This window comes from Mytilus galloprovincialis, chromosome 8 (genome assembly GCF_965363235.1).
Source record: "Mytilus galloprovincialis chromosome 8, xbMytGall1.hap1.1, whole genome shotgun sequence".
Classification (NCBI taxonomy): Eukaryota; Metazoa; Mollusca; class Bivalvia; order Mytilida; family Mytilidae; genus Mytilus; species Mytilus galloprovincialis.
The window spans coordinates 9,851,587-9,879,085 of NC_134845.1; the positions used below are offsets into that span (position 1 = coordinate 9,851,587).

At 31.8% G+C, this 27,499-nt stretch overlaps 1 protein-coding gene across 8 annotated transcripts in view; it reads right to left on the reverse strand.

The window, feature by feature from the left end:
• The window catches only part of LOC143085033 (H(+)/Cl(-) exchange transporter 4-like), a 93,320-nt gene that overhangs the window by 56,154 nt on the left and 9,667 nt on the right, over positions 1–27,499 (reverse strand). For 4 of the 8 annotated variants that reach the window (XM_076261166.1, XM_076261163.1, XM_076261165.1 and 1 more), the window contains exons 2-8: positions 26,506–26,743; positions 13,243–13,461; positions 9,157–9,302; positions 3,965–4,135; positions 2,840–3,046; positions 1,317–1,397; positions 402–584 (exon numbers count right to left, since the gene is read on the reverse strand). In XM_076261166.1, coding sequence (XP_076117281.1) covers positions 402–584; positions 1,317–1,397; positions 2,840–3,046; positions 3,965–4,135; positions 9,157–9,302; positions 13,243–13,461; positions 26,506–26,716 — 1,218 coding nt within the window. In that variant the 5' untranslated portion in view covers positions 26,717–26,743. Of the gene's footprint in view, positions 1–401; positions 585–1,316; positions 1,398–2,839; positions 3,047–3,964; positions 4,136–9,156; positions 9,303–13,242; positions 13,462–14,872; positions 14,985–24,608; positions 24,732–24,765; positions 24,818–26,505; positions 26,744–27,499 lie in introns of those variants that run through there. The other 4 variants (XM_076261164.1, XM_076261169.1, XM_076261168.1 and 1 more) reach the window with 4 other exon arrangements.

The following is a 27,499-nucleotide window of genomic DNA, read 5'->3' on the forward strand; positions in this document are numbered from 1 at the left end:
TTGTTTATTTCTGTGTCATTTGGTATCTTGTGGAGAGTTGTCTCATTGGCAATCATACCACATCTTCTTTCTTATTCAAGATATTGGACAAAAATTCCTTTTTCTATCATAGTTCCTGTACATATACATTTTTAATGCACCTGGATTACAAATGTCTGTATTCACCCCTAATGCTCAATGGAATATCAACGATGTAATCACCCCTAATGCCCCTATGAATATAAATGGTATAAGTTCCTGTAAGTACTCACCCCTAACGCCCCTAGTAATATAAATGGTAAAAGTTCCTGTAAGTACTCACCCCTAACGCCCCTAGGAATATAAATGGTAAAAGTTCCTGTAAGTACTCACCCCTAACGCCCCTAGGAATATAAATGGTATAAGTTCCTGTAAGTACTCACCCCTAATGCCCCTAGGAATATAAATGGTATAAGTTCCTGTAAGTACCAGGGTTCATTATATTCTACATAAAACATCACAAGATGATCATTGCCAAATGGATTAATAGATCTCAGTACAAATGCAGCTGCTAGTGCACAGAAAAATGATCTCCACAGGGTCTTCAATGGAAAATAGTAACTAACCTACAAAAACAACTTAGAATCAACATTTAAAATAAACAAACAAACAATGATTAAATGATTTAGAATGGGAGTTTTGATCTTATGCCATAAATGGTCTATTTAACAAAAAGAATATGGGGCAGGCATTACCTGTAAATGGAGACAAAGTTTGTATGAATTATTTTTTTGTAACTTAAATATTTGTTAAAAAAAAGAAACGGAAATACCATAACGTTTCCAATTTTGTTCTGTTGTTAGGGATTTTAGTTGTGACTTCATATGCAATGTAAACAAAGAAACGCTATCATCAGGTAACGTTTTTTCATATCAAGGAATTATTAAAAATGAAATTGGTATTGCGTTCCTTCCTATTTTATACTAGACTGATAAATATATATTTTACTCAAAGTTTCATACAAACGAGACCGGAAAAAGGAAGTACATTATAGATTTCTGCACAGATGCAAGAATTCAAAATATGACATAAAAAAATTGAACGATTTTGAGTACATTAGTACAATGAAAATATTGGGAAATTTGCCTGATTTTTTTTTTTTTTTTTTTTTATTGATTTTTCTACTGTTATTGGGGACTTCGTCCCCATATTGTAACTTTTAAAAAATCAATATTTTGGTATCATATTACTTCTGTTAATTCGCTTGAGAATAAAACAAACAATTGAATATCATTTTTTTTTTCAATAACCTATTTCTTGTTTGATGCCTTGAAATTTAAGGAAACTAAGAAACTTACTTCCTCTAAACTAAACAATACTCCACCAATAGGTGCACCAAATGCCACACTGACTCCAGCTGCCGCAGCTGCTGATAATATCTACAAAAAATAGTAGGTTTAAATATATTATATCAGTAAGAACACCAATTGCAAGTTAAGAATTATGTAACATTGATATGGTGACAAAAACTGGGAGGCAGGCATTCAAAGATTGAATTCTATTTCCAAATAAAACACAACATTCTTGACTACATGATATATATGTGCTCCCTGTAAAGAAATTACAGCATTTGTTCCATTGTTATATCATAAAACAAAATGTAAATTAGATAGGCTTGTCAAAGTGCTAAACATGTGCGCATTTGTGGTATGAAGACCTTAACTAGAAGCTCTAAAGAGCTTGTGTCGCTCACCTTGGTCTATGTGCATATAAAACAATGGACACAGATGGATTCATGACAAAATTGTGTTATGTTGATGGTGATGTGTTTGTACTGAACATTCTTGCTGCTTACAATTATCTCTATCGGTAATATTTTTGGCCCAGTAGTTTCAGTGGAAAATGATAGAATTTTTTTTTATGAAAACTGTTAAAAATTGACTCTAAAGGTCAATAATTCCTTAGGGGGCCAATTGACCATTTCGGTCATGTTGACTTATTTATTAGGTCTTACTTTGCTGTACATTATTGCTGTTTACAGTTTATCCCTATCTATTATTATATTCAAAATAATAACAAAAAACAGCAAAATTTCCTTGAAATTACCAATTAAGGAGCAGCAACCTAACAACCGGTTGTTCGATCAATGCATTTTACCCCTGTTTTATTTTTAGCCATCCAACCGTTACCGGACACATTTTTAAACTAGGTCCCCCAAAGATGATTGTGGCAAAGTTAATTCGGCCCAGTAGTTTCAGAGAAGAAGATTTTTGTAACAGATTACTAAGATTTATGAAAAATGGTTAAAAATTGACTATAAAGGGCAATTACTCCTAAAGGGGTCAACTGACCATGTCGGTCATGTTGACTTATTTGTAAATCTTACTTTGCTGAACATTATTGCTGTTTACAGTTTATATCTATCTATAATAATATTAAGATAATAACTAAACAGTAAAATTTCCTTAAAATTACCAATTGAGGGGCAGCAACCCAACCACGTTGTCCAATTCATATGAAAATTTCAGGGCAGATAGATCAATTTTACCCATTAGATTTGCTCTCAATGCTTTGGTTTTTGATTTATAAGCCAAAAATTGTTGATTGTTTGGCCTGGTCACTCGACACATTCTTTTAACTACATATCCCAAAGATGATTGTGGCCAAGATTGGTTAAATTTGGGCCAGTTGTATCAGAGGTTCAGAGGAGATTTTTTGAAAAAGTTAAAAACAACGACAGACGACGACGGACTATTCCAGACACTGGAAGCAAAGTGATTGGAAAAGCTCAATTGGCTCTGAAGGGCCAGGTGAGCTAATAAACCTTTCAATTCTTTATAAATTTTAAATTTTTAAAAAACAATTAATATGTTTGACTTACCTCCCTTTTCTTAGCTTCATTGGAGCCATATTTAGGAAATAAATAAGAAAATATATTGCCACAGCATGCAGCAACATGTACAAATGGTCCTTCTTTACCAAGACTTAATCCAGCTGATACAGCTAACATCATTCCTACTGACTTCGTCAATAATGTCCACTTTCCTAAATATCCACGAATAATAAATCCACTCAAAATTGTTTTAATCTAGAAAATAGATATATTTTGCATTATCGATATATTTTACGAAATTTCCCTTTGATCTTGACGTCTGATAATTTTCTTTCTCAGCAGAGTTGACTGATATCAAAAAACTAAGCAGGGCATGTGCCGTTGCTAATGAAATTGACAACTTGGTCATAGGTAAAATAGCTATAAAACAGATTATCATTGGTCATCTCAACTCTACTGCTTTTATCGCTTTCGCCGTACCAGCTCAAGCAAGATAGTCAATTTTGTTGAGATGATCAACGATAATCTATAAATTCAGAAGAATTTTGTCAAATATTTATAATTTTATATCAAATATTGGAATGTCAACATAAGTTTTAAGTTTCTGTTTCTTAAATGTGTAAACACTACACACATTAATTGTACCATCTTCACACTGATAGTCAAGAATGATATAGTTCAGCAGTGTAATCTACCAAGGGTGTACAGGATAGGACTGAATCATAATCCTTGGCTAGCAAAAATGTCAATAATCATAATAGTTATCAAAAGTACCAGGATTATAATTTTATACGCCAGACGCACGTTTCGTCTACACAAGACTCATCAGTGACGCTCAGATCAAAATAGTTTAAAAGCCAAACAAATACAATGTTGAAGAGCATTGAGGACCAAAAATTCCAAAAGGTTGTGCCAAATATAGCTAAGGTAATCTACTCTATAACATTGGAAAAGATGTATGTCATTGTTCTTGGATTAAAAGTCAACTTCTCATACTGTTAGTTTTACTGTTAAAAGTTTCTTTCAAACTTCAGCTGGTTTCATATCAGCATGGGAAAAATATACTTGTATTTGACATGGTAATAATTTTCAAAAGGAGAAAATGAATGTAGAAAAAGATCTTATGTGGCAAATTACTATAAAACTATAGACATGAGTAAATATAAAACTCACCTCAGGGATACCTGAACCACAGGCATAGGGAGCAAATGAATGTACAAACAACGAGGCTAACATAGCAAACACTACAGCCCACAGTACATATAATAAGTACTTTACAATGTAGCCACCAGCCGCTGCCTTCTTTCCAGTCTGGGCTCCTAAAATCTCTGACCATGTATTCCACTGAAATCAGAAAAAGATCATTAATACCAGGATCCTACAAGAACAAATCATAAGTAAGTACACCATGTATGTACTAAAACTCTGCATAATAAAAATGTTCTAGCTTGTAAACTGTAAGATACAGCTTGTTAAACTATGCACATCTGTGTATTAATTTGCACACAGAAAACTAAATTTTAGAATCCTGTAATCCTTAAAACAAACACACCTTAAGTATATAGGTAATAATATCCTGCTTAAGGGGGCTCGCGGGTCTAAATGATTTTTTTAATTTAATATAGGATTTCGCTATATTTTTCTATAAATGAACTTTATCTTATCCTTAATAGAAAAATGAAATAAAAAATTGGGGTCACCGTTCATTTACGCTCACAATCTGCCTTTGAAAGAAGCATGCATTTTTGTAAAAGTCCTTTTTTTCTGTTGAACTAATAGGAGAAATAGCGGTAATATCGAAATAAAAAAAGAACTAAATTACAGAAATCGCCCAAATTTTACAATTATTTAGTTTATGTACAGCTTATTCGAAAACAACAATAAAAAATATAGGTCACCGATGAGTTAAAAAAGACATTTCAATTTTAATGCCAAAAAAAGGCATTTTTGCACCAAAGGGAGATAATTTAGAGCTTTTTAAATGATATTGACTTTTTGAAAGTCACCTGGGGTCAACATGAATTATTTTTTTGGAATAATTTTTGTACCATATGATAAAGTAACAACTACTAAAGGTAATTAATAAAATTTGTAATGTAAAATAAAAGTTTATTTTTTTTCTAAAAATCTTATACCTGCGAGCCTCCTTAATACAAAAGTTATTTCTTGAAAAGTGAAGGACAGGCAGACATGGATAAAACAGCGTTAAACAAAGTCCTCAGTATCCTACATTTTGTTGACATTTTGTTGTGGGGCATAATTATCAACCTTCATGTTAATCTTTAACAGATAGTTTAAAAAAAAAAAGGTCCATAAATACGATTGATAATCACCAGCCTTCTGTGCAAATTGTTTTTTCAGTCTTTTAAACTAGAGGCTCTAAAGAGCCGGTGTTGCTCACCTTAGTCTATGTGAATATTTAACCAAGGAAGCAGATGGATTCATGACAAAATTGTGTTTTGGTGATGATGATATGTTTGTACATCTTACTTTACTGAACATTCTTGCCGCCTATAATTATCTCTATTTACATTTCAGTGAAAAATGTTAGTAAAAATTTACAAATTTTATGAAAATTGTTAAAAATTGACTATAAAGGACAATAACCCCTTATGCATTTTTCATAGGGGTCAATTGACCATTTTTGGTTATGTTGACTTAATCAGGCTGTCCCGATTCATCTGAAAATTTAAGGGCAGATAGATCTTGATTCAATAAATAATTTTACCTCTTATAAGATTTGCTCTAAATGCTTTAGTTTTTGAGTTATAAGCCAAAAACTGCATTTTACCCCTATGTTCTATTTTTAGCCATGGCAGCCATGTTGGTTGGATACATTTTTTAAACTAGAAACCACAAAGATGATTGTTGCCAAGTTTGGAATAATTTGGCCCAGTAGTTTCAGAGGACACGATTTTTGTAAAACATGACTAAGATTTACGAAAAATGGTAAAAAATTGACTATAAAGGGCAATAACTCTTAAAGGGGTCATGTTGACTTATTTGTAAATCTTACTTTGCTGAACATTATTGCTGTTTACAGTTTATCTCTATCATAATAATATTCAAGATAATAACCAACCAGATGCTCCGCAGGGCGTAGCTTTATACGACCGCAGAGGTTGAACCCTGAACGGTTGGGGCAAGTATGGACACAACATTCAAGCTGGATTCCACTCTAAATTTGGATTGTGATTAAATAGTTGACACAGCATAGGTTTCTGACACAGAATGAATGTATTCAAATGAACTTAAAATTTTTGTTTTCTCTTAGAGCAATTCACTATGCTGTTGAATATTAATCCTCTCAAAAAAATGTTTGAAGAAATTTTCTTTTTATTTATGAAATTTCAAATGAGAAAAATTGAACCCAATTTTTTATTCACATCCCCCTTTCCCTTATTCCAAAACTAATTTCAATTAAAATATTCTAATGGAGTTTGCAACAATTACTACTCATTTAAATACATCATAAAATATTAAGATGTCAAAAACTGCTTGTTATCACTGAATGGTAAAGATTATTTAAATTTATCAGTTGGTAGTAAAAAGTGAATATACATTGTATATTGTATATAACAAAGATTTAAGTTGATTCTGGACAAAGAAAGATAACTCCAATTAAAAAAAATTCTTGCAGATATTTCTTGCTTACTATACTGGACAAAGAAAGATAACTCTTAATTAAAAAAAAATTTGCTATTTCACAATATTGTGAAATTAGATATTTCTTGCCATTGCACAATACTGTGCAATTGAAAAGACTTGCTATTGCACAATACTTAATATAATAATTTTAGATCCTGATTTGGACCAACTTGAAAACTGGGCCCATAATCAAAAATCTAAGTACATGTTTAGATTCAGCATATCAAAGAGGCCCAAGAATTTAATTTTTGTTAAAATCAAACTTAGTTAAATTTTGGACCCTTTGCACTTTAATTTAGACCAATTTTAAAACTGGGCCAAAAATTAAGAATCTACATACACAGTTAGATTTGGCATATCAAAGAACCCCAATTATTCAATTTTTGATGAAATCAAACAATGTTTAATTTTGGACCTCGATTTGGGCCAACTTGAAAACTGGGCCAATAATCAAAAATCTAAGTACATTTTTAGATTCAGCATATCAAAGAACCCCAAGGTTTCAATTTTTGTTAAAATCAAACTAAGTTTAATTTTGGACCCTTTGGACCTTAATGTAGACCAATTTGAAAACGGGACCAAAAATTAAGAATCTACATACACAGTTAGATTCGGCATATTAAAGAACCCCAATTATTCAATTTTGATGAAATCAAACAAAGTTTAATTTTGGACCCTTTGGGCCCCTTTTTCCTTAACTGTTGGGACCAAAACTCCCAAAATCAATACCAACCTTCCTTTTATAGTCATAAACCTTATGTTTAAATTTCATAGATTTCTATTTACTTATACTAACGCTATGGTGCGAAAACCAAGAAAAATGCTTATTTGGGTCCCTTTTTGGCCCCTAATTCCTAAACTGTTGGGACCGAAACTCCCAAAATCAATACCAACCTTCCTTTTGTGGTCATAAACATTGTGTTTAAATTTCATTGTTTTCTATTCACTTTAACTAAAGTTATTGTGCGAAAACCAAGAATAATGCTTATTTGGGCCCTTTTTTGGCCCCTAATTCCTACACTGTTGAAACCAAAACTCCCAAAATCAATCCCAACCTTTCTTTTGTGGTCATAAACCTTGTGTCAAAATTTCATAGATTTCTATTAACTTAAACTAAAGTTATAGTGCGAAAACCAAGAAAATGCTTATTTGGGCCCTTTTTGGCCCCTAATTCCTAAAATGTTGGGACCAAAACTCCCAAAATCAATACCAGCCTTCCTTTTATGGTCATAAACCTTGTGTTAAAATTTCATAGATTTCTATTCACTTTTACTAAAGTTAGAGTGCGAAAACTAAAAGTATTCGGACGACGACGACGACGACGACGCAGACGACGACGCCAACGTGATAGCAATATACGACGAAAATTTTTTCAAAATTTGCGGTCGTATAAAAACTGCAAAATTTCCTTAAAATTACCAATTCAGGGGCAGCAACCCAACAACGGGTTGTCAGATTCATCTGAATATTTCGAGGCTGATAGATATTGAACTGATTAACAATTTTACCCTTGTCAGATTTGAGTTATAAGCAAAAAACTGCATTTTACCCCTATGTTCTATTTTTAGCCATGGTGGCCATCTTGGTTACTGGACACATTTTTTAAACTAGATATCCCAATGTAATTGTTGCCAAGTTTGGTTAAATTTGGCCCAGTAGTTTCAGAGAAGAAGATTTTTGTAAAAGTTAACGACGACGGACGACGCCGGATGACGCTGGAAGCCAAGTGATGAGAAAAGCTCACTTGGCCCTGTGGGCCAGGTGAGCTAAAAAATATAGTTCTATTTTTGTTCGTGTCTGTTAATGCTGTTTTAGATTTCTTTGTTTAATGACAGGTAAATTACACCTCTAGATTTACCTTTTCCTTAACGAGGTCTACATTGATTCTAATGATCAAACTTTGGTCAATCCTTAACAATGATTTATAGGGTCATTAAACAATGAGTCTCCTGCATACAATGAAATCCTATAAACTATGATCAAACTGTAGGCCATGTTTATAAGACTTAATTGCCATTGATTTGCTATAGGAAATTCTATGTAAACAGAATTGTTCCAAAGACGAGGATATTATGTCACAAAACTATCATTTAACTATCTTAAATATGCAACCATTTAAAGAAAAACAAACAAAAACTGTTCTGTCATATAAATATGCAGTAACTGTATGTGAAGCTTTAAAACATGTTTTTCTAAAGTCAGAACTTTCCAACTTCGACCAAAAAGGAAACACACATTATAAAAGACCCCATTTCCGAGTGATTCTGCTTAGTTAATACCAAAACCCTACAAAAGTGTACACTTCAGCCAGAGTTTTATTCTGGTCAGTAAAAAAGAAAGTGTTTAGTTTTGAAAATAAAATCAATGAAATTTCTACAGCTCCTTTGTTCTTTTAAAATATAAAAAAAAACAAAAAAAAGCAAAGTTTGAACCCTTTCGAACATATTACAGATGTCTGTAGATGTTGCTTACAATTTTACTACTAAAAAAAAATATCATAAAATTGAGAATGGAAGTAGGGAAGGTGTCAAAGAGACAACCAGATCATAGAGAAGAATACAGCAGAAGGCCACCAATAGGTCTAAATATATATTAAAGTGTGCATTTACTATGTGCACTATGCATTTTTTCAGGAAAGATTACTTCTATAGGCCACATCTGCCATAACAGAGTCAATACATGGTCTTGACAATATCACTTTAGTGACTATACTTTACCTGACTACAACCTTCATCATCGTATGTTGTATCATTGGCCGACCAGCAGCATTGTTCTTTATTTAACCAGAAAGCTTCTTTACATATGCCTTCTTTAAGATCTGACATCCATGTGGCTCCAATGTCTATTATACCAGCACAGAGGCCTGTAAATTAAAAAATCCTATAGTCAAGTTGTTATCTAAAATCAGGTGAAAAAAACATTGAAATCTATGATACCAGCACAGAATTCTGTAAAATTTAAAATTATTAGTCATGTGTTGCAAGCAGTTTCCGACTAAGATCATACTTAGAGGTTCATATTTGGAAACCAATATAAAATAAATCAGATCAAAAATTAAAATAGTAAGCACACAACTACATGTCCACAGAATAATTTGTACAAGTTTTGAGGAAATCTTATAAACCAACAATTTCAAGGAATTGAAAACCCCAATAAAACACACTGACATTACTACTTTGATCAATAATAGTAGAATCTGTACAGTTTGATTTGAATTCTGTCAAGTAAGTTTCAAGAAGTTGTGGTTTAAGATTTATTGTGAAATGAATGATTGCTTGATTGTTGCTTGTTTAATGTCCAGCGGCAAATATTTCAAAGACGTCCAGGACAAATGAAATTAATTTATTAAAAAATGTAGGCTCTGCAAGTTAGCACTCCCAGAATGTCTGAACTTCAGGCAGAGGAAATTTTGAAAGCCACTGAAATTATGGGTATGTTGGACAGAGGAAGAAATTTTCCTTGTAACAGGCAACCTACAGACCCTTTAGACAGTTGCTGCAAGTGTTCTTTAATTTGCAGAGCTGGGCAATCATCCTACAAAAATCATCAGATTTAACGTCCCAATTCTAACTTGACTTGTCTGTAAGTTATAAATCCTACAAGGCCAAAAGGATGCCCAATATTGCTAAAGGTTTACAGCTGTAATGAATGTAACCTGGGGATAAAAGTATTTTTACATCCCTGTGCTGGTGGCTTCCAAAATAGGGATGATGAAGAAGCAAGCTTACAAAAGTGTACCTATATATTTATATAGCTTTCCTTTCATTCAAAACAAGACACCAAATGACAGATGTGGCTCTATAGCTTCAATGTCAGGCTACTTAAACATATCTAATTAATCAATCAATTTGGCACTGAGTCAACATATCAATCAATCAATCAATCAATCAATTTTGTGTTTTATCAATAAATCATCTTATCAATCAATCAATCAATCAATCAATCAATTAATCAATTAATCAAATAATGAATATCTTTAATAGTCAGTTCAGACTTATTATTTCAGGTCTAATTTCTGATATTGTCTATATTCTATCTTGTCCTTACGATAATATCATCAAACATATATATTCTGTCTGTATGACTGTCATAAGATATAAATAACATTCCAATATGTTTTACCCTAACAAATGACCTTTTACCATTCTAATTTCCTTGTAAGATTGATAAGGAAATGTACTTATGGGTAATTGATTTGTCTTTCCCTCCCAATGACTCCTCGATAAGTTAATTGATGGATTCCGGTTAATTGGATAAATCAAAACCTGACATTTCTATAACTAGAAAACAGTAGGAAAAGATCAAATCATAGAACTTTATTCAATTTAATCCAGTCTCCCAAGGATCATATTATATTTTTTCTCGTAGAATTTATTAGAATAGTAACAGAGATTTTGTATTGGAAGTCGTCAAGTTATGAAAATGTTATTAACAGAAATATATTGGAACATATTCCATTAGTTCCAATTTAAAATAATTGCCATTTTTGTGTAATTAGAGGAAAATCTTTAGGGGACCATGGACAAATTAAACTCATAATTTCCTAAACATTGTATATGCTGTTATAAAACTTTAATCAGAGTGAATAGAAAGTAATGGGAAAATCTACCAACGCAAAGTAACTAATGAAGAAATATTATTGAAGACAGCTATCAGGGATTTTATTACCACAAATTGAGGTTATCTGCTAATATGTAAAATTAAGATTGGTGAGAGTTAAAATTAAATTAAGTAGCGTAGTCTCCATTCTAAGTTTTTTTTCTTCAAAACTTTATCTCTTTTTCTTTTTTTGGGTCTAAATTGACAAAAGCTGAAACTAAATGAATTTTATTTTATGATATACTGTGCTGTGGATTCACTACTAATCAAGGGATACTTACTTTTGTTGATTCATTACTAATCAAGGGATACTTACTTTTGTTGATTCACTACTAATCAAGGGATACTAACTTTTGTTGATTCACTACTAATCAAGGGATACTTACTTTTGTTGATTCACTACTAATCAAGGGATACTTACTTTTGTTGATTCACTACTAATCAAGGGATACTAACTTTTGTTGAATCACTACTAATCAAGGGATACTAACTTTTGTTGATTCACTACTAATCAAGGGATACTAACTTTTGTTGATTTTGTGGGTAAAATTTAACCATAATTTCAAATGTTCACAAAGGTATGACTGAAGTATACATTTGTATTTAGGCTGGTATGTTCATATGAAGAAATCATAATCTTTCAGTCAGTTTAATTGAAGTTTGGAGCTGGCATGTCAGTTAACTGCTAGTAGTCTGTGGTTATTTATGTATTATTGTCATTTTGTTTATTTTCTTTGGTTACATCTTCTGATATCAGACTCGGACTTCTCTTGAACTGAATTTTAATGTGCGTATTGTTATGCGTTTACTTTTCTACATTGGTTAGAGGTATAGGGGGAGGGTTGAGATCTCACAAACATGTTTAACCCCGCCACATTTTTGCGCCTGTCCCAAGTCAGGAGCCTCTGGCCTTTGTTAGTCTTGTATTATTTTAATTTTAGTTTCTTGTGTACAATTTGGAAATTAGTATGGCGTTCATTATCACTGGACTAGTATGTATTTGTTTAGGGGCCAGCTGAAGGACGCCTCTGGGTGCGGGAATTTCTCGCTACATTGAAGACCTGTTGGTGACCCTCTGCTGTTGTTTTTTATTTGGTCGGGTTGTTGTCTCTTTGACACATTCCCCATTTCCATTCTCAATTTTATTCATGACAATTCTCTTCTGTGTGGGTTTAATAGGTAAATTTAATGTCATACCCCCTCCAAAGAATGTATATAAGTTTCAATTCAAAATTGTGATTTCTGTATAATAAGAGAAACAATAATAGACGTAGTTCAACTGACAAAGTAAGGTATTGCAATTTCTTTAATAAATGAAACATTAATATAACCCAACAATACAATAAACCAGAAAAGACACCCTTGTTTTAAGGACACTATGAGACCTCAAACTTCATAATAATCTGGAGCATTAAGTGTGAAAAGCCTTTACTGTAAAATTCCATCATCAGTAGTAACACTTTTTAATAAAGCAAAAACCAATCCTGGGCATGCATCATACCATGTACCAACAATTATCATAATATAATACTAAGGTGGAACAAATCACTACAGGGTGATAACTCTGTAATAACCAGCATGGGCTTTTGATCTCTCTAATAACCAGTATTGTTATTATGGGAACAGTATAAATGGACCCTGAACAGTACAGCTGACCTTACCGACAACCAACATTAAACTCTTTTTCGGAAAACTTCTAAAAACAAAGATCAATACATCAGTTTGTCACCCCATTCCACAGAACATACACCCATAAAACCTGTAAATTATGGACATTCAACCCTCCCTCTGGATGACATGAATGGATGGCTGTGTAATTTTCAGTGGTACTCAAGACAAGAACATGATAATGTGTAATGAATATAAACCCTGCTTTGTTTCTAGACCCACATGCTGAAAGTGCTTGAGGGATTTTTAAATTGTTCACAAGGAAACAGTCTGCAGGAAGACAAATCATCCTATCTGGACAGTATATTCTGACTCCCAGATGACAAATCATCCTATCTGGACAGTATATGCTGACTCCCAGATGACCAATCTATGCTCTTACTCCTAAGCATGACATACTTAGGAAAAAGCAGAGAATAACAATTTTCAAGTCATTGGTTTGTCTTGGCAGGGTTCACGAGTAGGCTAACATAAGGCCACTGCTGTGGTATCCCTCTTACTTTACCATGATCATTTTACTGTAAAAGTTTACTAACCAGCAGCAACACCAACCAACAAGACACACACCCATCCTGACCATGCATCATGTGCACTTAGAACCTTTTCCCAGCATCCTTCTTGTCTCTTTTTGGTGATGTGACGATGTCTCATACGATCTCTAGCAATATCTCTCAACCAATCAATTGTGTGGAAATCTTCATATTGACCAATCCCTGAAGGCAGGTCCTCCAAAGTGTCCATCAAATTTGACGAACCTAAAAGTAAAAATATAAATCTAATTAATCCCAAGTTTAAATTTAAAAAGGATTCACTTATATATCTACATTTTGTTTAGGGGCCAGCTGAAGCATGCCTCTTGGTGCAGGATTTTCTCAGTGTATTGAAGACCTGGTGGCCTTTGACTGTTTTCTGCTCTTTGGTCGGGTTTTTGTCTCTTTGACACATGCCCTGTTTCCATTCTTTATTTTAAACTACAATAAGCAGTAAGATTTTAAATTAATGATCTCTCTATTTAGGTCTTCCATTAACCAGCCAGTGGAGGAAGGCTGAGTGCCTGGACTCTAAGAACCACCAATCTTTAGTAGGAAACTGACAATCCTCAGTCAATTACACTGATCTCTCATGTACAATTAATGTACAAATGATAATTCAGTGTTTTTGTAACTTATTTAATTTCATAATCATAACAAATTGCCTGATCAATACACAAATAGTTATCTTTGATGATGAATTTTTTATATAAATTATATCAACATGATCTTTTGTGTATTATCAATTATTATCATTTAATGTTTTAATTTATACTGTTTACAGAAATAATGAACCAAAACAAAAAATATAGATCAAACAACCCATGTAAAAATGTACATGGAAATAACTTATATGTATTGATATAAAAAAGATGTGGTATGATTGTCAATGAGACAACTATCCACAAAAGACCAAAATGACACAGACATTAACAACTATATAGGTAACCGTACGGCCTTCAACAATGAGCAAAGCCCATACCGTATAGTCAGCTATAATAGGCCCCGATAATGATTTCAAATAAACATGCAGTCTCTCTTCATTAACCACACAACTTATTAACATTGAGGTTTTCAGTTTAAGAGTTACAGTCACATTGAGACCACACTAAGCACTCAGTGTACAATAACACAAGATGTGCAGCTTTTATCCATTCTAAATGCTGATTAAGATCCTTTTATTTTTGTCAGCTGCATATGTAACCCCTGAAGAAAAATATTATCATAGATGTCCTGCCTTGTGCCCTAAATAAATATCAAGTTGTGACTGAAGTGTTCCATAGATAAAGTAAAAGCTATTACCTCAGTTGGACAATTTGTTACCTCTCCTTTACAATATCAACTATGAATAATTTAACTAAATCTGACCCATACACATCTTAACCTCTCCTGTACAATAATAAATTCATGTTGTTCTTTTAGTTTTTTTAAGTCTGTAGTATCTGTTTTATTTACAATCATAACAAATTGTCTTATTTACATACATCGTTATCATTTATACATATTTCTAATATACTTATCAAGATGATCTTTATTGATAATTTACAGTTATCATATATAATCTATTAACAATAATAAAAGAAAAATGCTGTTTACACTGTTAAGTAAAAAATAGTGCATAGTTATAACACATTACCATTTTCTTGTGTAGAAGTCGGAGATTCCATTTCGTCCATTTCCTTATAATTCTTAACCATATGGTGATACATATCCTGAAGTCTTGTTAACTTTTCCATTTCCATTAACTTTTTGAATTAACTAATTTGCAAATATGTTAGATGATTATTTGAGCCTTGTTTTAAAAAAGTGCAGTAAAATCCATTAGCATCTCCAAACAATGCAAATCAAATATGTTATTACTTCAGTCATCTACTAGTGAAAATTTGCTTTCTAACTTCAAGCCAAATTATCAAACTAAATGGAATTCTCTTTCCAGATATTGTTCTACAAAGCACATTATTTTCGTTAAATTTTAGTCCAAAGATATTAAAACAAGGAAAAACTTTATCAAAAACCACTTATTGCCCATAAGCAATATAGTTCCATTTAAATTTTCTACAAAATCAGTTTAACAGTGTTGACAAATCTTCTTGACAAAAATCACTGCCGTAATTTCCTGTCACAATGCAAAATCCATACTGTCATTTTTTCCTGTGGCAAAATTATTTAACCATGTACAGAGAACCTCCAAGTGTTAGAACAAGATCTTCTACCGAGGACATTTACATCTAGGCATATTGACAAAGTTAACGTCAACAATCTCTAACCATGATACAGACTTCGATCTAATGAATATAAAATACTATCAGACTCTGAGCACACTTTTACCATACAATTCCAATATGTATGTAAATTGGACTGCTATTTTACAGCCACAATGCAAGCTTTTAAGATCTGTCATTTAAACATCTCGTAAAATTACAATGTAAACTATGCCTTTTATTCATTGTGCATATAATATATCATAACTCAATATTTCCAACAAAAATCCAAACTTGGAAACTTTTAAATTGATTTTCCTTTGGTTAATTACAAATATTACAAAAAAACTCCGGAAAGCTAATGCCATTAAATCCATACAAGTCAGTTAATATATCCAGGCTATTTACATTTAACACCAGCAAATTTAATGTGTATGAGTCTGCATTAACATGATTAAACAAAACATCAAGGTGACTGATAAACAATATTCTTTATCAATGAATAATATTTGTAGGGAAGACAATTATTATGATTATAAAATAATAAGACCAATGGACTTATCAGCTGCCTGACCCTGTGGACCACAATTACAGGTAATTTACTCTATTTATTGTAAAAAATTATATTTTTAGCAAATTCATTAAGCACGCAGCAGAGCAATTGTGTTTACTGGTACATGAATTAGCTTTCTGTCTTTCATTTTAGAAAGGTCGTACATAAGAACAAGGGTAAAACTTAATGCAACATCTGCTATTGTGGGAACATCAAAAAATTAATCATGAATTTTTATAATTTTAATTAGAAAGTTTTGATAGATACTTTCATTGATAGAAGAAAACAAGCACAAACAAACATAAAACTATGAGTAAAACCTTATTTAAACACAACAAAATTGACTCTGAACTTCTTCTCATATAGCTATATGTAATTGACAAAGAAGCAGCAATTACATTGTTGTTAAAGTCTTTGGATATAGACCATGTGAGAACCCAAAAAAAACCACTAGTCTTTGGATATACCCAGAATTTGACCATTTCCACAGCCACTCTCACTGGCAAGAGCTCCTAAACTGTTTAAAGAAAAAAATCATTCTAGACTTTTCTGTCAAAAGGAAAATACTAGTTCCACTCTTCATACTGTGTGATTGAGGGCTTACATCTATAGGGTATGGGTATTTGTATACTGCTGAAGACATAACTGTAAATCAGAAATTATTGCATGCATTTATTATTTTATTATTGCTTTTTTGTCATTTTACACTTGAATGTGATTTTAATTTTTATGAATTTGAGAAAAATCCTGTTTATTTCATATAAAATATTTCAAAATGTGAGATGAAATTATTGCATTTGCAACTCTGTTGCATTTTTCGCAATAATAAAAACCTGAGAATAATTTCTGAATGTACAGTATATATGGACTTCTGGTTGTCTCGTGGTTTTTCTGTTGTAAGTTAACTTTACTCTTTCCTTACGTGTACTATTCATCTACTTTTTATTCATGAAGCTAAATTAATAGCATAAATTGGAAATTAATCATTAATTTGATAAATGCATGCCGTTTCTGTACATATACAGTTCAATTTATCCTGTTTAGAACGAGCCACAGGCTTTCCTTCTACATCCAATCTTAAAATGTTATATGCTAGACTAAACAAGTGCTCTTAGACCTTTTAGTAATGTCATCAGCCTGATTAACTTGACAAGAAAAACATCTAATCAAAGTTTAAACAATATGTCTGCCAATAATCACCCCATATATAAACTTCATTTTATTATTTGCTTTCATATGCAAGAATGATCAGGATTTTTTTTATGAATAAACATTTATTGAAAACCAAACCAAGGACTGAGAAGTATGCATATTTAATACGATTAACTGATAACAGAAATCTCAAACCTTTCACCTAACTCATACATATACCATGTTCTATGTTTTATAAATAAGTTGTCATGGAAACAGTCTCGTCTGGTATTGAAAGGGCTTCTCAATTTTTGACTTTGATATTCTGATTTAGAGTGCAAATTGATTAACTGTTTCCGTTAACTATTTTAAGGATCAGTTGACAAAATCAATCCTGAATTTAAGATTTATTATGAATCCCTCCTTAAACAGCTGACTAATCTATTTTGGAAAATATTAACTGGAAAAATTATGAGCTTGAATGAGCGGTTATTCTCTGCTTTATGAGATGACATTTTTCGACCTATCGTTAACAATTATTGAATTAATGAACTTTTTGTGGAAGATTTACAGACATAGTTAAAGATATCAATTATTGATTCCCGAATTATATTTCTTCCTAGCTTGTATCCTAAAATGTATAATATGAAATAATAAAATTGAGAATGGAAATGGGGAATGTGTCAAAGAGACAACAACCCGACAATAGAGCAGACAACAGACGAAGCACACCAATGGGTCTGCAATGCAGCAAGAAACTCCCGCACCCAGCAGTGTCCTTCAGCTGAACCTGACCCTTTAACAAATATATATACTAGTTCAGTGATAATGGATGTCATACTAAACTCTGAATTATACACAAGAAACTAAAAGTAACCAGATGCTCAGCAGGGCACAGCTTTATACTACCGCAGAGTTCGAACCCTGAACAGTTGGTTACATACATGGTTAGATTCAGCATATCAAAGAACCCCAAGAATTCAACTTTCGATGAAATCAAATAAAGTTCAATTTTGGACCCTTTAGACCTCAATGTGGACCAATTTGATAACCGGGCCCCATAAGCAAAATTCTTACTACATGTTTAGATTCAGCATATCAAATAACCCCAAGAATTCAATTTTTGTTGAAATCAAACAAAGTTTAATTTTGGACCCCGATTTGGACCAACTTGAAAACTGTGCCCATAATCAAAAATCTAAGTACATGTTTAGATTCAGCATATTAAAGAACCCCAAGAATTCAATTTTTGTTAAAATCAAACAAAGTTTAATTTTGGACCCCGATTTTGACCAACTTGAAAACTGGGCCCATAATCAACAAGAGTGCACACACTGAAATGTCTTGCCTTCTTTACTAATTATTGATATTATGTTGATAGTCCTAACTATAATAAAATTAAATTGAGAATGGGAATGGGGAATGTGCCAAAGAGACAACAACCCGACCATAGAAAAAAACAACAGCAGAAGGTCACCAACTGTCACATAAACTTAACATTAACCAAGATAGCTAAACAAAGACCAATGAACCATGAAAATGAGGTCAAGGTCAGATGAACCATGCCAGGCAGACATGTACAGCTAACAAAGCTTCCATACTACAAATATAGTTGACCTACTTCTTATAGTTTAAGAAAAATAGACCAAAACACAAAAACTAAACACTGAGCAATGGACCGTGCAATTGAGGTCATGGTCAAATAAAACTTGCGGGACTGACATACAGATCATAATATATTTCCATACACCAAATATAGTTGACCTTCGGCATATAATATTAGATAAAAAGACCAAAACTTATAAACTTAACTTTGACCACTGAACCATGAAAATGAGGTCAAGGTCAGATGACATCTACCTGCTAGACATGTACACCTTACAATCTTTCCATACAACAAATATAGTAGACCTATTGCATAAAGTATGAGAAAAACAGACCAAAACACCAAAACTTATAAACTTAACTTTGACCACTGAACCATGAAAATAAGGTCAAGGTCAGATGACACCTGCCAGTTGGACATGTACACCTTCCAATCCTTCCATACACCAAATATACTAGCCCTATTGCTTATAGTATCTGAGATATGGACTTGACCACCAAAACTTAACCTTGTTCACTGATCCATGAAATGAGGTCTAGGTCAAGTGAAAACTGTCTGACAGGCATGAGGACCTTGCAAGGTACGCACATACCAAATATCGTTATCCTATTACTTATAATAAGAGAGAATTTAACATTACAAAAATTCTGAACTTTTTTTTCAAGTGGTCACTGAACCATGAAAATGAGGTCAAGGACATTGGACATGTGACTGAAGGAAACTTTGTACTTTGAGGCATCTATATACAGAGTATGACGCATCCAGGTCTTTCACCTTCTAAAATATAAACCTTTTAAGAAGTTAGCTAACGCTGCCGCTATAGCCTCAAATAATGCATGTATACCTTAAACAGCTGGTTCAATACTTATGTTTTAACTCTGAAGTTTATAATTAACCTAACCCATGCTGAGCAGGGAAAATTTTTCAATTAATTCACTCATACAAATTACTATAGTTAGCATAATATCTTACATTACAAAATCATACATTAGCTGACATATTGAATGTCTTGCTACGTAGCTCCTCAATTTTAAACATTATAATTGACAATAGTTAAGAATCTCTGATACGGGTGTAAATTCAAATGAAACTGGTCAAATACATATATATATGTACTTCTATTACATTATAACATAAAAGCTGATTAATATCTGGCCTTATACATTGTATATACAGTGTAACCTGCCTAATCCAACACCTGATTATTCCAACATCCTGCTTTAACTGACACATTTTCCAAAATATGCATATCTTTGCAGAAAAAACATAAGTATTCCGAAACCCTGCTGAATCTGACATTTTTTCTGGTCTTCCAGTGTGTCATATTACACAGGTTACACTGTATATACGTGACCCTAAAAGTTACGATCATTGATCACACCAATACCACAGAAGACAAATGAAAAAGTAGTCTCCTCACAACTAATTCACTCGCCCAAAAACTGACCAGTGACAATATTAAATGTATAATAATTGAGGAAGAGATATAATCCTGGAAAATTAACTTTCAACAATCCACAGTTGCAAGTAAATGACTAAGAAAAGGCATTATCCCTGGGCATTGGAGATGATAATGTGGCAATTAAATATCAAATCTTTCAGAGAGCTACACTCCAAATACTGTTGATCTATAATGCAGTGTTTGAACAAAATTGATTCTAAAGACTTAACCTGACTACTGAAATATTTAAAACTAGGGTAACACCATTCATTTGGCATAATGGAGACCAACATATACTCTTTAACAAATCAGTATGACTAATTTTGTATTTCATACATATTCAATACAAGAACATGTTCATAAGATATGAATTTCCCTGAAAAAAAGTTACAGAATTTTAACATTTGGGAGACGAAATTCATGTCGATAACACAAAATTTCATTTTTTTGTGATTTGTTTTGTATATGTGACTCTTTGTATTTCTTTTGTGCTTATAACGTGACTCTGTATTTTAAAAGATCCCGTCAGTATGATATTTGTCTATAATATGTCATATGTCATTATGATATATTTCTATTATGAATTACTATATATGTTGAACCACAAACGTCAAAATCAATCAATGGCGTAGTGGAATAAACAATTTTTGGATTCTCATAAATTCTATGTATAACTTTTGGACTAGTTTGAATCTCGGTCTATTTCTGTAATTTATTCTTACATACTTTTGATTTTTTAACCCTGTATGCGTACATTGCCTATGAAAATTTTAAAATTGTTTGTATTTACATTGAACGACAAATTTATGTGACGTATATAATTTTTCTGACGTCAGACACTCAAATCAATCCATGTGTTCTTAGACAGTAGATGTTTTTGTGTCCTGTTAAATTGTTTCTTTTAAAAGTTTTGGATTCTCATAGATTCTATGTATAACTTTTGGACTGGTTTGAATCCGGCTGTTTCTGTAATTTATTCTTACATGCTTATGATTTTTTAACCCTGTATACGTACATTGTCTATATAGATTTTAAAATTGTTTGTATGCACATTGAACGACAAATTTATGTGACGTATATAATTTTTCTGACGTCAGACACTCAAATCAATCCATGTGTTCGTAGATAGGTTTTTGTGTCCTGTTAAATTGTTCCCTTTTAAAAGTTTTGGATTCTCATAAATTCTATGTATAACTTTTGGACTGGTTTGAATCTGGTCTATTTCTGTAATTTATTCTTACATACTTTTGATTTTTTAACCCTGTATGCGTAAATTGCCTATGTAAATTTTAAAATTGTTTATAATCCTGGTACTTTTGATAACTATTGTATGCACATTGAACGACAAATTTATGTGACGTATATAATTTTTCTGACGTCAGACACTCAAATCAATCCATGTGTTCGTAGATAGTAGATGTTTTTGTGTCCTGTTAAGTTGTTATACGATGATGACTGATGTACCCATATTTTGACTATTTTATTAATTGTGACTGTTTATTTAACGCATCATGTAAATGTAGCGGAATTTGATGAGACTGTTATTAAAGTGAGAGGGTTAGCGCTATAGAACCAGGTTTAATCCACCATTTTCTACATTTGAAAATGCCTGTACCAAGTCAGGAATATGACAGTTCTTGTCCATTCGTTTTTGATGCGTTTTGTTTTTTGATTTTGCCATGTGATTATGGACTTTTCAAATTGATTTTCCTCTGAGTTCAGTATTTTTGTGATTTTACTTTTTTCTGAATTTTAAACATGCTTTGAATCATAAATTCTATTTTAAGAAAACATGCCTATCGAAATTGTTATCATAATGATGTGGTCGACTTAACAAATAAAACTGTAAGCTAATGCTCACTGATGATACCCCCACAAGAAATATTTCGGTAAACAGGAAGTTGTTGAGTGATAAGTCTGAAAACGCATCACACTGTATAGCTCACTTATATAAAACCTAAAACCAAATTTCAGAAATCCTAGTAATGTAGTTCCTGAGAAAAATGTGACGAAAATATTCATGGTACGGACTGACAGACTGATGTTCGGATGGATGGACTAACGGAAGGACTGACAGATGAACAGTTAGAGGTCAAAACAGTGTAACCCCCACTGTTTTAAAGCGGGGAAAGAGGTGGTTGAGTTATTTATCTTAATATAAAATGTATGAAAATCATAGGACAGTAACTAAGACAACAACATGAGTTCAAGGAGTACATGTATAAGTAAAGGTTACAATTGTTTTTTCAATCTTGAACAAGCAGCAATTAGATGACACAAGCCTCCTTAATGTCCAGAAGTAAGCATGGAGATTTCAAATTACTAACATTAAATAATGACAAGACAATATCTAGTCATTACAACATAATGTTAGTGTGCACTGTAGCAGAATTAATTCTACATCAATATCCAGTGTTCATAGATAATTACAATGATTATTAACTAACAAGAATACTCATGCCTTGTTTCTCTAGACAACACATACCACTTTAATACACACCAAATTAATATCTAATCTCAGTTAAGATTTACTAGTCAAGTACAAATTGACAGTTTATGTTTCCTATTAAGGGAGTCGGATTAATTGTTATATTTGACTTTCTTTAATATATAATTTCAGTTACAAACTTTAAGTGACATAAATGTGTATCAACTTTTCACATTGATACAAACTGACAGGAGATTTGAACCTGTTTCATTTTGTAAACAATGACATTCAACTTGATTGATTATACAATCACATTGATTTTAATTGTTTTAGCATAGAAGAACCTTTAATGAGCTAGCACAAATACTGTACATCTCAAATATGAGTAGCTGATAGTCATTGGAAATTAAAGGTATAGGTTTCATTACTTTATGTTGGCTACCAATTTTCCTGTAATCCTTTCTATTGATCATATTTTTGTATTTTACACATATTCTCAACACTAGTGTATTCTTATAATTAGTCTGCACATAGTGGATTTTTGCTGACTTTTGGTTCATCAGTTTGTAAAAAAGAGATTATAAACTAAATTTTATGTTATGTATACATTTACTTATGCTTTACCAGATCTGAAACTTATATTAAATGCAGCATGCAGAAAACATGATTTGGGAACAAGATAGTTTATTATATGCATGAACTATTTGCTACTGGACATAAAGTAAATGTGTACTTTAAAATTAAGAATTTGAATGGATGAGGAGATGTAAATATGTGTAAAAGGGAAGAGCTTAGGGTAACTTGCTAACATAGTTTCTAGGAAATAAAGTCCTACTCCTGAAAAAAGGTACCACATTTCAGATTTTGAATACTGGATATTTTTATATGTCCCTTCAGGAAATAATTGTCCCTATATCAGATTTTCTGATTGATAAAATCAGTTGCGGTATTTATTAGTGGATACCTAAATACATAATTGAAGAGGGGCTGATAACTAATGAAGGAGCTAGTCTGGTGACAACAATGTGATAACAGACAGGCTGACAGATGGGACAAAAATAAATCTTTCATATCTTAGTTCCATGGGCTATACAAGTTATCACAAACAATTGATTAACATCCATTACATTTAAAGCAACCTGTCCGCTAGCTTGGCTTTAATTTTGTCTTCCCAGTTAACAGACACATTTCCATACTAATTTTGTACTAGACAAACCACTTCTCACATTTACATATTATTTGGTGTGTCAGATTTTTCATTTGTTTTAAATAATAAGGTACTAAAATTATGTTACCTTTATCTCCTGAATGTTTACATTTAACCTCAAATCTTGTTATATATATATATAATTTATCCTTATATCATGCGTCCTTGTCATAGTAAATAATCATGATCAAGAACTCAATCAAAGTTAATGATTTAATGAATTCTGCTATACACCTGTATATATTTTAAGATGCAATACTTAACATTTTATAGTATAGATGTAAAATTTGAGAAAATTCAATTTCTCCAATGCTAGTTTTCAGTGTGCAAAATAGACAGAATTAACAAAAAAAACTGTTAATTCTTATTTGAACAGATGATTAAATCATTTTATACAAGTTAAAAGAGTTAAAGAGGGCAAGATATATGATACCAAGAAACGATCAAAAATCTTTAGGACAGAGTCCGACAGACCCCCTCCCCCCCCCTAAAAAAAGTTGCAAAAATTGTTCAAAAGATTAGTAAATTAAATTCTTAAGTTTCTTGGGTTTTTCAGGTTGTCATCACATTGACATTCACTTTTAATTTAATGATCTAATTTCATTCCTAAATGTTGAGCATCAAAATCAGCACCAACATTCAATGAATTGTTAAAAGTAAAGGTACAATTCAGAATCAGTACAGATAAGGGGGTGGAAATGGATTTCAATGTGCAAATAATTTCCAATTTACCTAGTTTTGTATTAAACAAGAATTACATGTACATTCTCCAAGTTGTATTACACAGCACATGCAAGTTTCATACCTTTAAACCTATTTGTTTGTTTTCCATCATTGAACACTGGAACTATGTCTAACGTTTTACACTCCATTTTACATATATACACGTTTAATAATATGTATCTTCAAAAACATGTACACTACAAATATGCCTCAAGGATATGAATAATATCAAATTTTACCTCTATATTTCAATGTTCCGTAATTTCCTTTCCTCATTGTTTACATGTTATTTATAAAAATCTATATTGATATGTTCTATTTAATGTAGTATTAAGTCAGTCAACCTGTTCTCACAGATTTAATACATAAATTCATTTATTTAACAGTACTAATATAGATGCATTGATACTTCAGCTTTTTATGAGTTAACTTTTATTTTTTTCTCTCTAAAAACTATAAATCTTTGAACTTTTCTAATTGACATATTTCAATATTCAAATACAAAAGTTTTGTAGTTTAGATCACAAAATGTTACAGTAAAACAATGTACATGTAAACATGTATCAATGCAATATAATATAACAAATATACACGTAAAAACATGCCATAAAATTGTTCTAATTTCAACACACTTCCATAAAGATATAAAGATATGCATCATGCAAATTATGTAAAAATATAGTAGATCTGTGAGAATTCTATTAAAGGATGTACATGATACAAAATCTAATATAATATTTGGAAAAAACTAATATGTCAAAAGAAGACTAGTTAGTGATTTATTGCTGTTGATTTATTATTTTACTGGAAAGCCCTGTACTGTAGCAATTTTTACTGAATGGCATATACATGTAGGACAGTATAAATTGTGTAGTAAACAAATTTAATTTGATACCCATTTCCTATTATTTTTTCCCTTAATTTCCTTCCTGAGAAATAAATAAAAATCTATATCTATAGTTAACAACATGCGTAATTGCAACATTTTTTATCTTGATTATAAATGTTAACAGCAAATTTGAAAATCAGTCTTAAGGTCTTTAAAATTTCCAGCAAAAATAGTTGAAACTGAATAAAAATGCAAACTTGGGGTGTAAACCAAAAATTATACAACTGAACATGCTGAATGGGCATACCAAAGTTACATGTATCTCAATTTAAATATTCTATATGTTTTAAGAGCCATAGATTTGTGTTTAAGCAATCAATGAAACATCAAATCAGTCTAGATCTGTACACTGGGATATGTGTCAAGTGGATATCATACTCTAGTTTCCAAAAAATGAACAGGAGAAGTGGTATGATTCCCAATGAGACAACAATCCACCAGAGTTCAAATGATAAAGACATACTTCAACAATGAGAAAAACCAAAGCTGTAAAGTCAGCTCTCCTAGAGGAAATATGGGAAACAATTCAAACGAGAAAACTAACGTTCTTATTTATACGACTCAATGCAGTTTACAAAAAAACAAATAAGACAGACATGAACAATTGACAACCACTAAATTACAGGCTCCTGATTTAGGACAGGCATATAAAGAATGTGGTCAGGTCTATCATGGTTATGTGTTATTAATCCAGGTTCCATGTTTTGTGAGCTGTGAAATTGCAGTCTTAATTCTAATCTGGCATATAAGCATGTGTACAATGTTTGTACAATTTTCCCCATTAATTTCCATAATTAAGTAAAATAACACAATATTGCCATTTGAAAATCAATAGACTTAGTTCTGTCCTAAAAGCATTGTCCAAGATTTTGTAAAGTTTAACTTTATGTTTGTCCAATTAAATCAAACACGTCTTATCCATTTGTATGTACAATTCTTACCTGTATTATATTAAGATTTTAATTTTCTGAGAAATACCTAACTTTCAATTAAATGGTTAGCAATATATTACAGCATCAATTTTCATCTAGCATCTTTACTTGCATGAATTGTACTGCATTTATTTGCTTGTAAGTGCAGTGTTACTTACTTGAATATTTTGGTTCCATTTCTTCTAAGTCTGCCCAGTTCCCAAGTGCCTCCATCCTGCCGTCTCCTATATCTAACAGTTCATCGTCAGTACTGACTGTACTTGATCTTCCCTCTGTAGTCCCGTTAGCACCACTACGATATTTGGTACTCAAGTCCATGCTCGCTTGATCTGCAAGTAGTAAATCGGTTTCTGCATAGAACTCATCCATTTTTATTTAACCATTATCTTAAAATATCTGAAAAATAAAATGGTACATTTATTTAAAGGCAAAGAATCTATAAGACAAATTGCTTCGTAGCATGTTCAGTCATAGTAAATATTACTAAATTTCCATATAATCAGAAGTAGAGGATACAGAGACAAAGTCTTTACTGTAAGATACAGACATATCACATAAACTTATGTATAAAAGTAAATTACTAACTGTTCAGGGATTTTTTAAACAGGCTTAACATGTTCTTGCAAATATTAGGGGAAAGGATACTATATTCCATCTTAGGAAGAAAGAAATTGGATACATTAACATGAAGAAAAAGATACATCATTGATCAAATAACCTTTAAATCAAAGAAACAGTCCTATCATTGGTGTTATATTTCTGAATCTTAATGCAAAAAAAAAGCTACATTGTATTTAATAGTATATCTAACATTTCAATTCAAATATTGTGTTCTTCCTCAATCCTGAACATACAACTGTCCAATTTATTAGACCATACCAGTATAATCTAACAAGAATACAGTTCCTGAAAATCATCTAAGGTACTACAAATGTACGGTGTATTAGATATTTATTTGATCACCTGCAGTGTTTATGAATAATTACCTATATTATAGAGATGATTAAAATATTTATCCACAATTACCAAGTTTAACATACATTGTGATTTAAAACATGTGAAAGTATAATGTCTTTCAAAGGGGAATAACTCTAAAACTTTTATTTGCCAACTTGTGTCACTTTCAGATTTTTACAGTTAAGCTGTTAACAT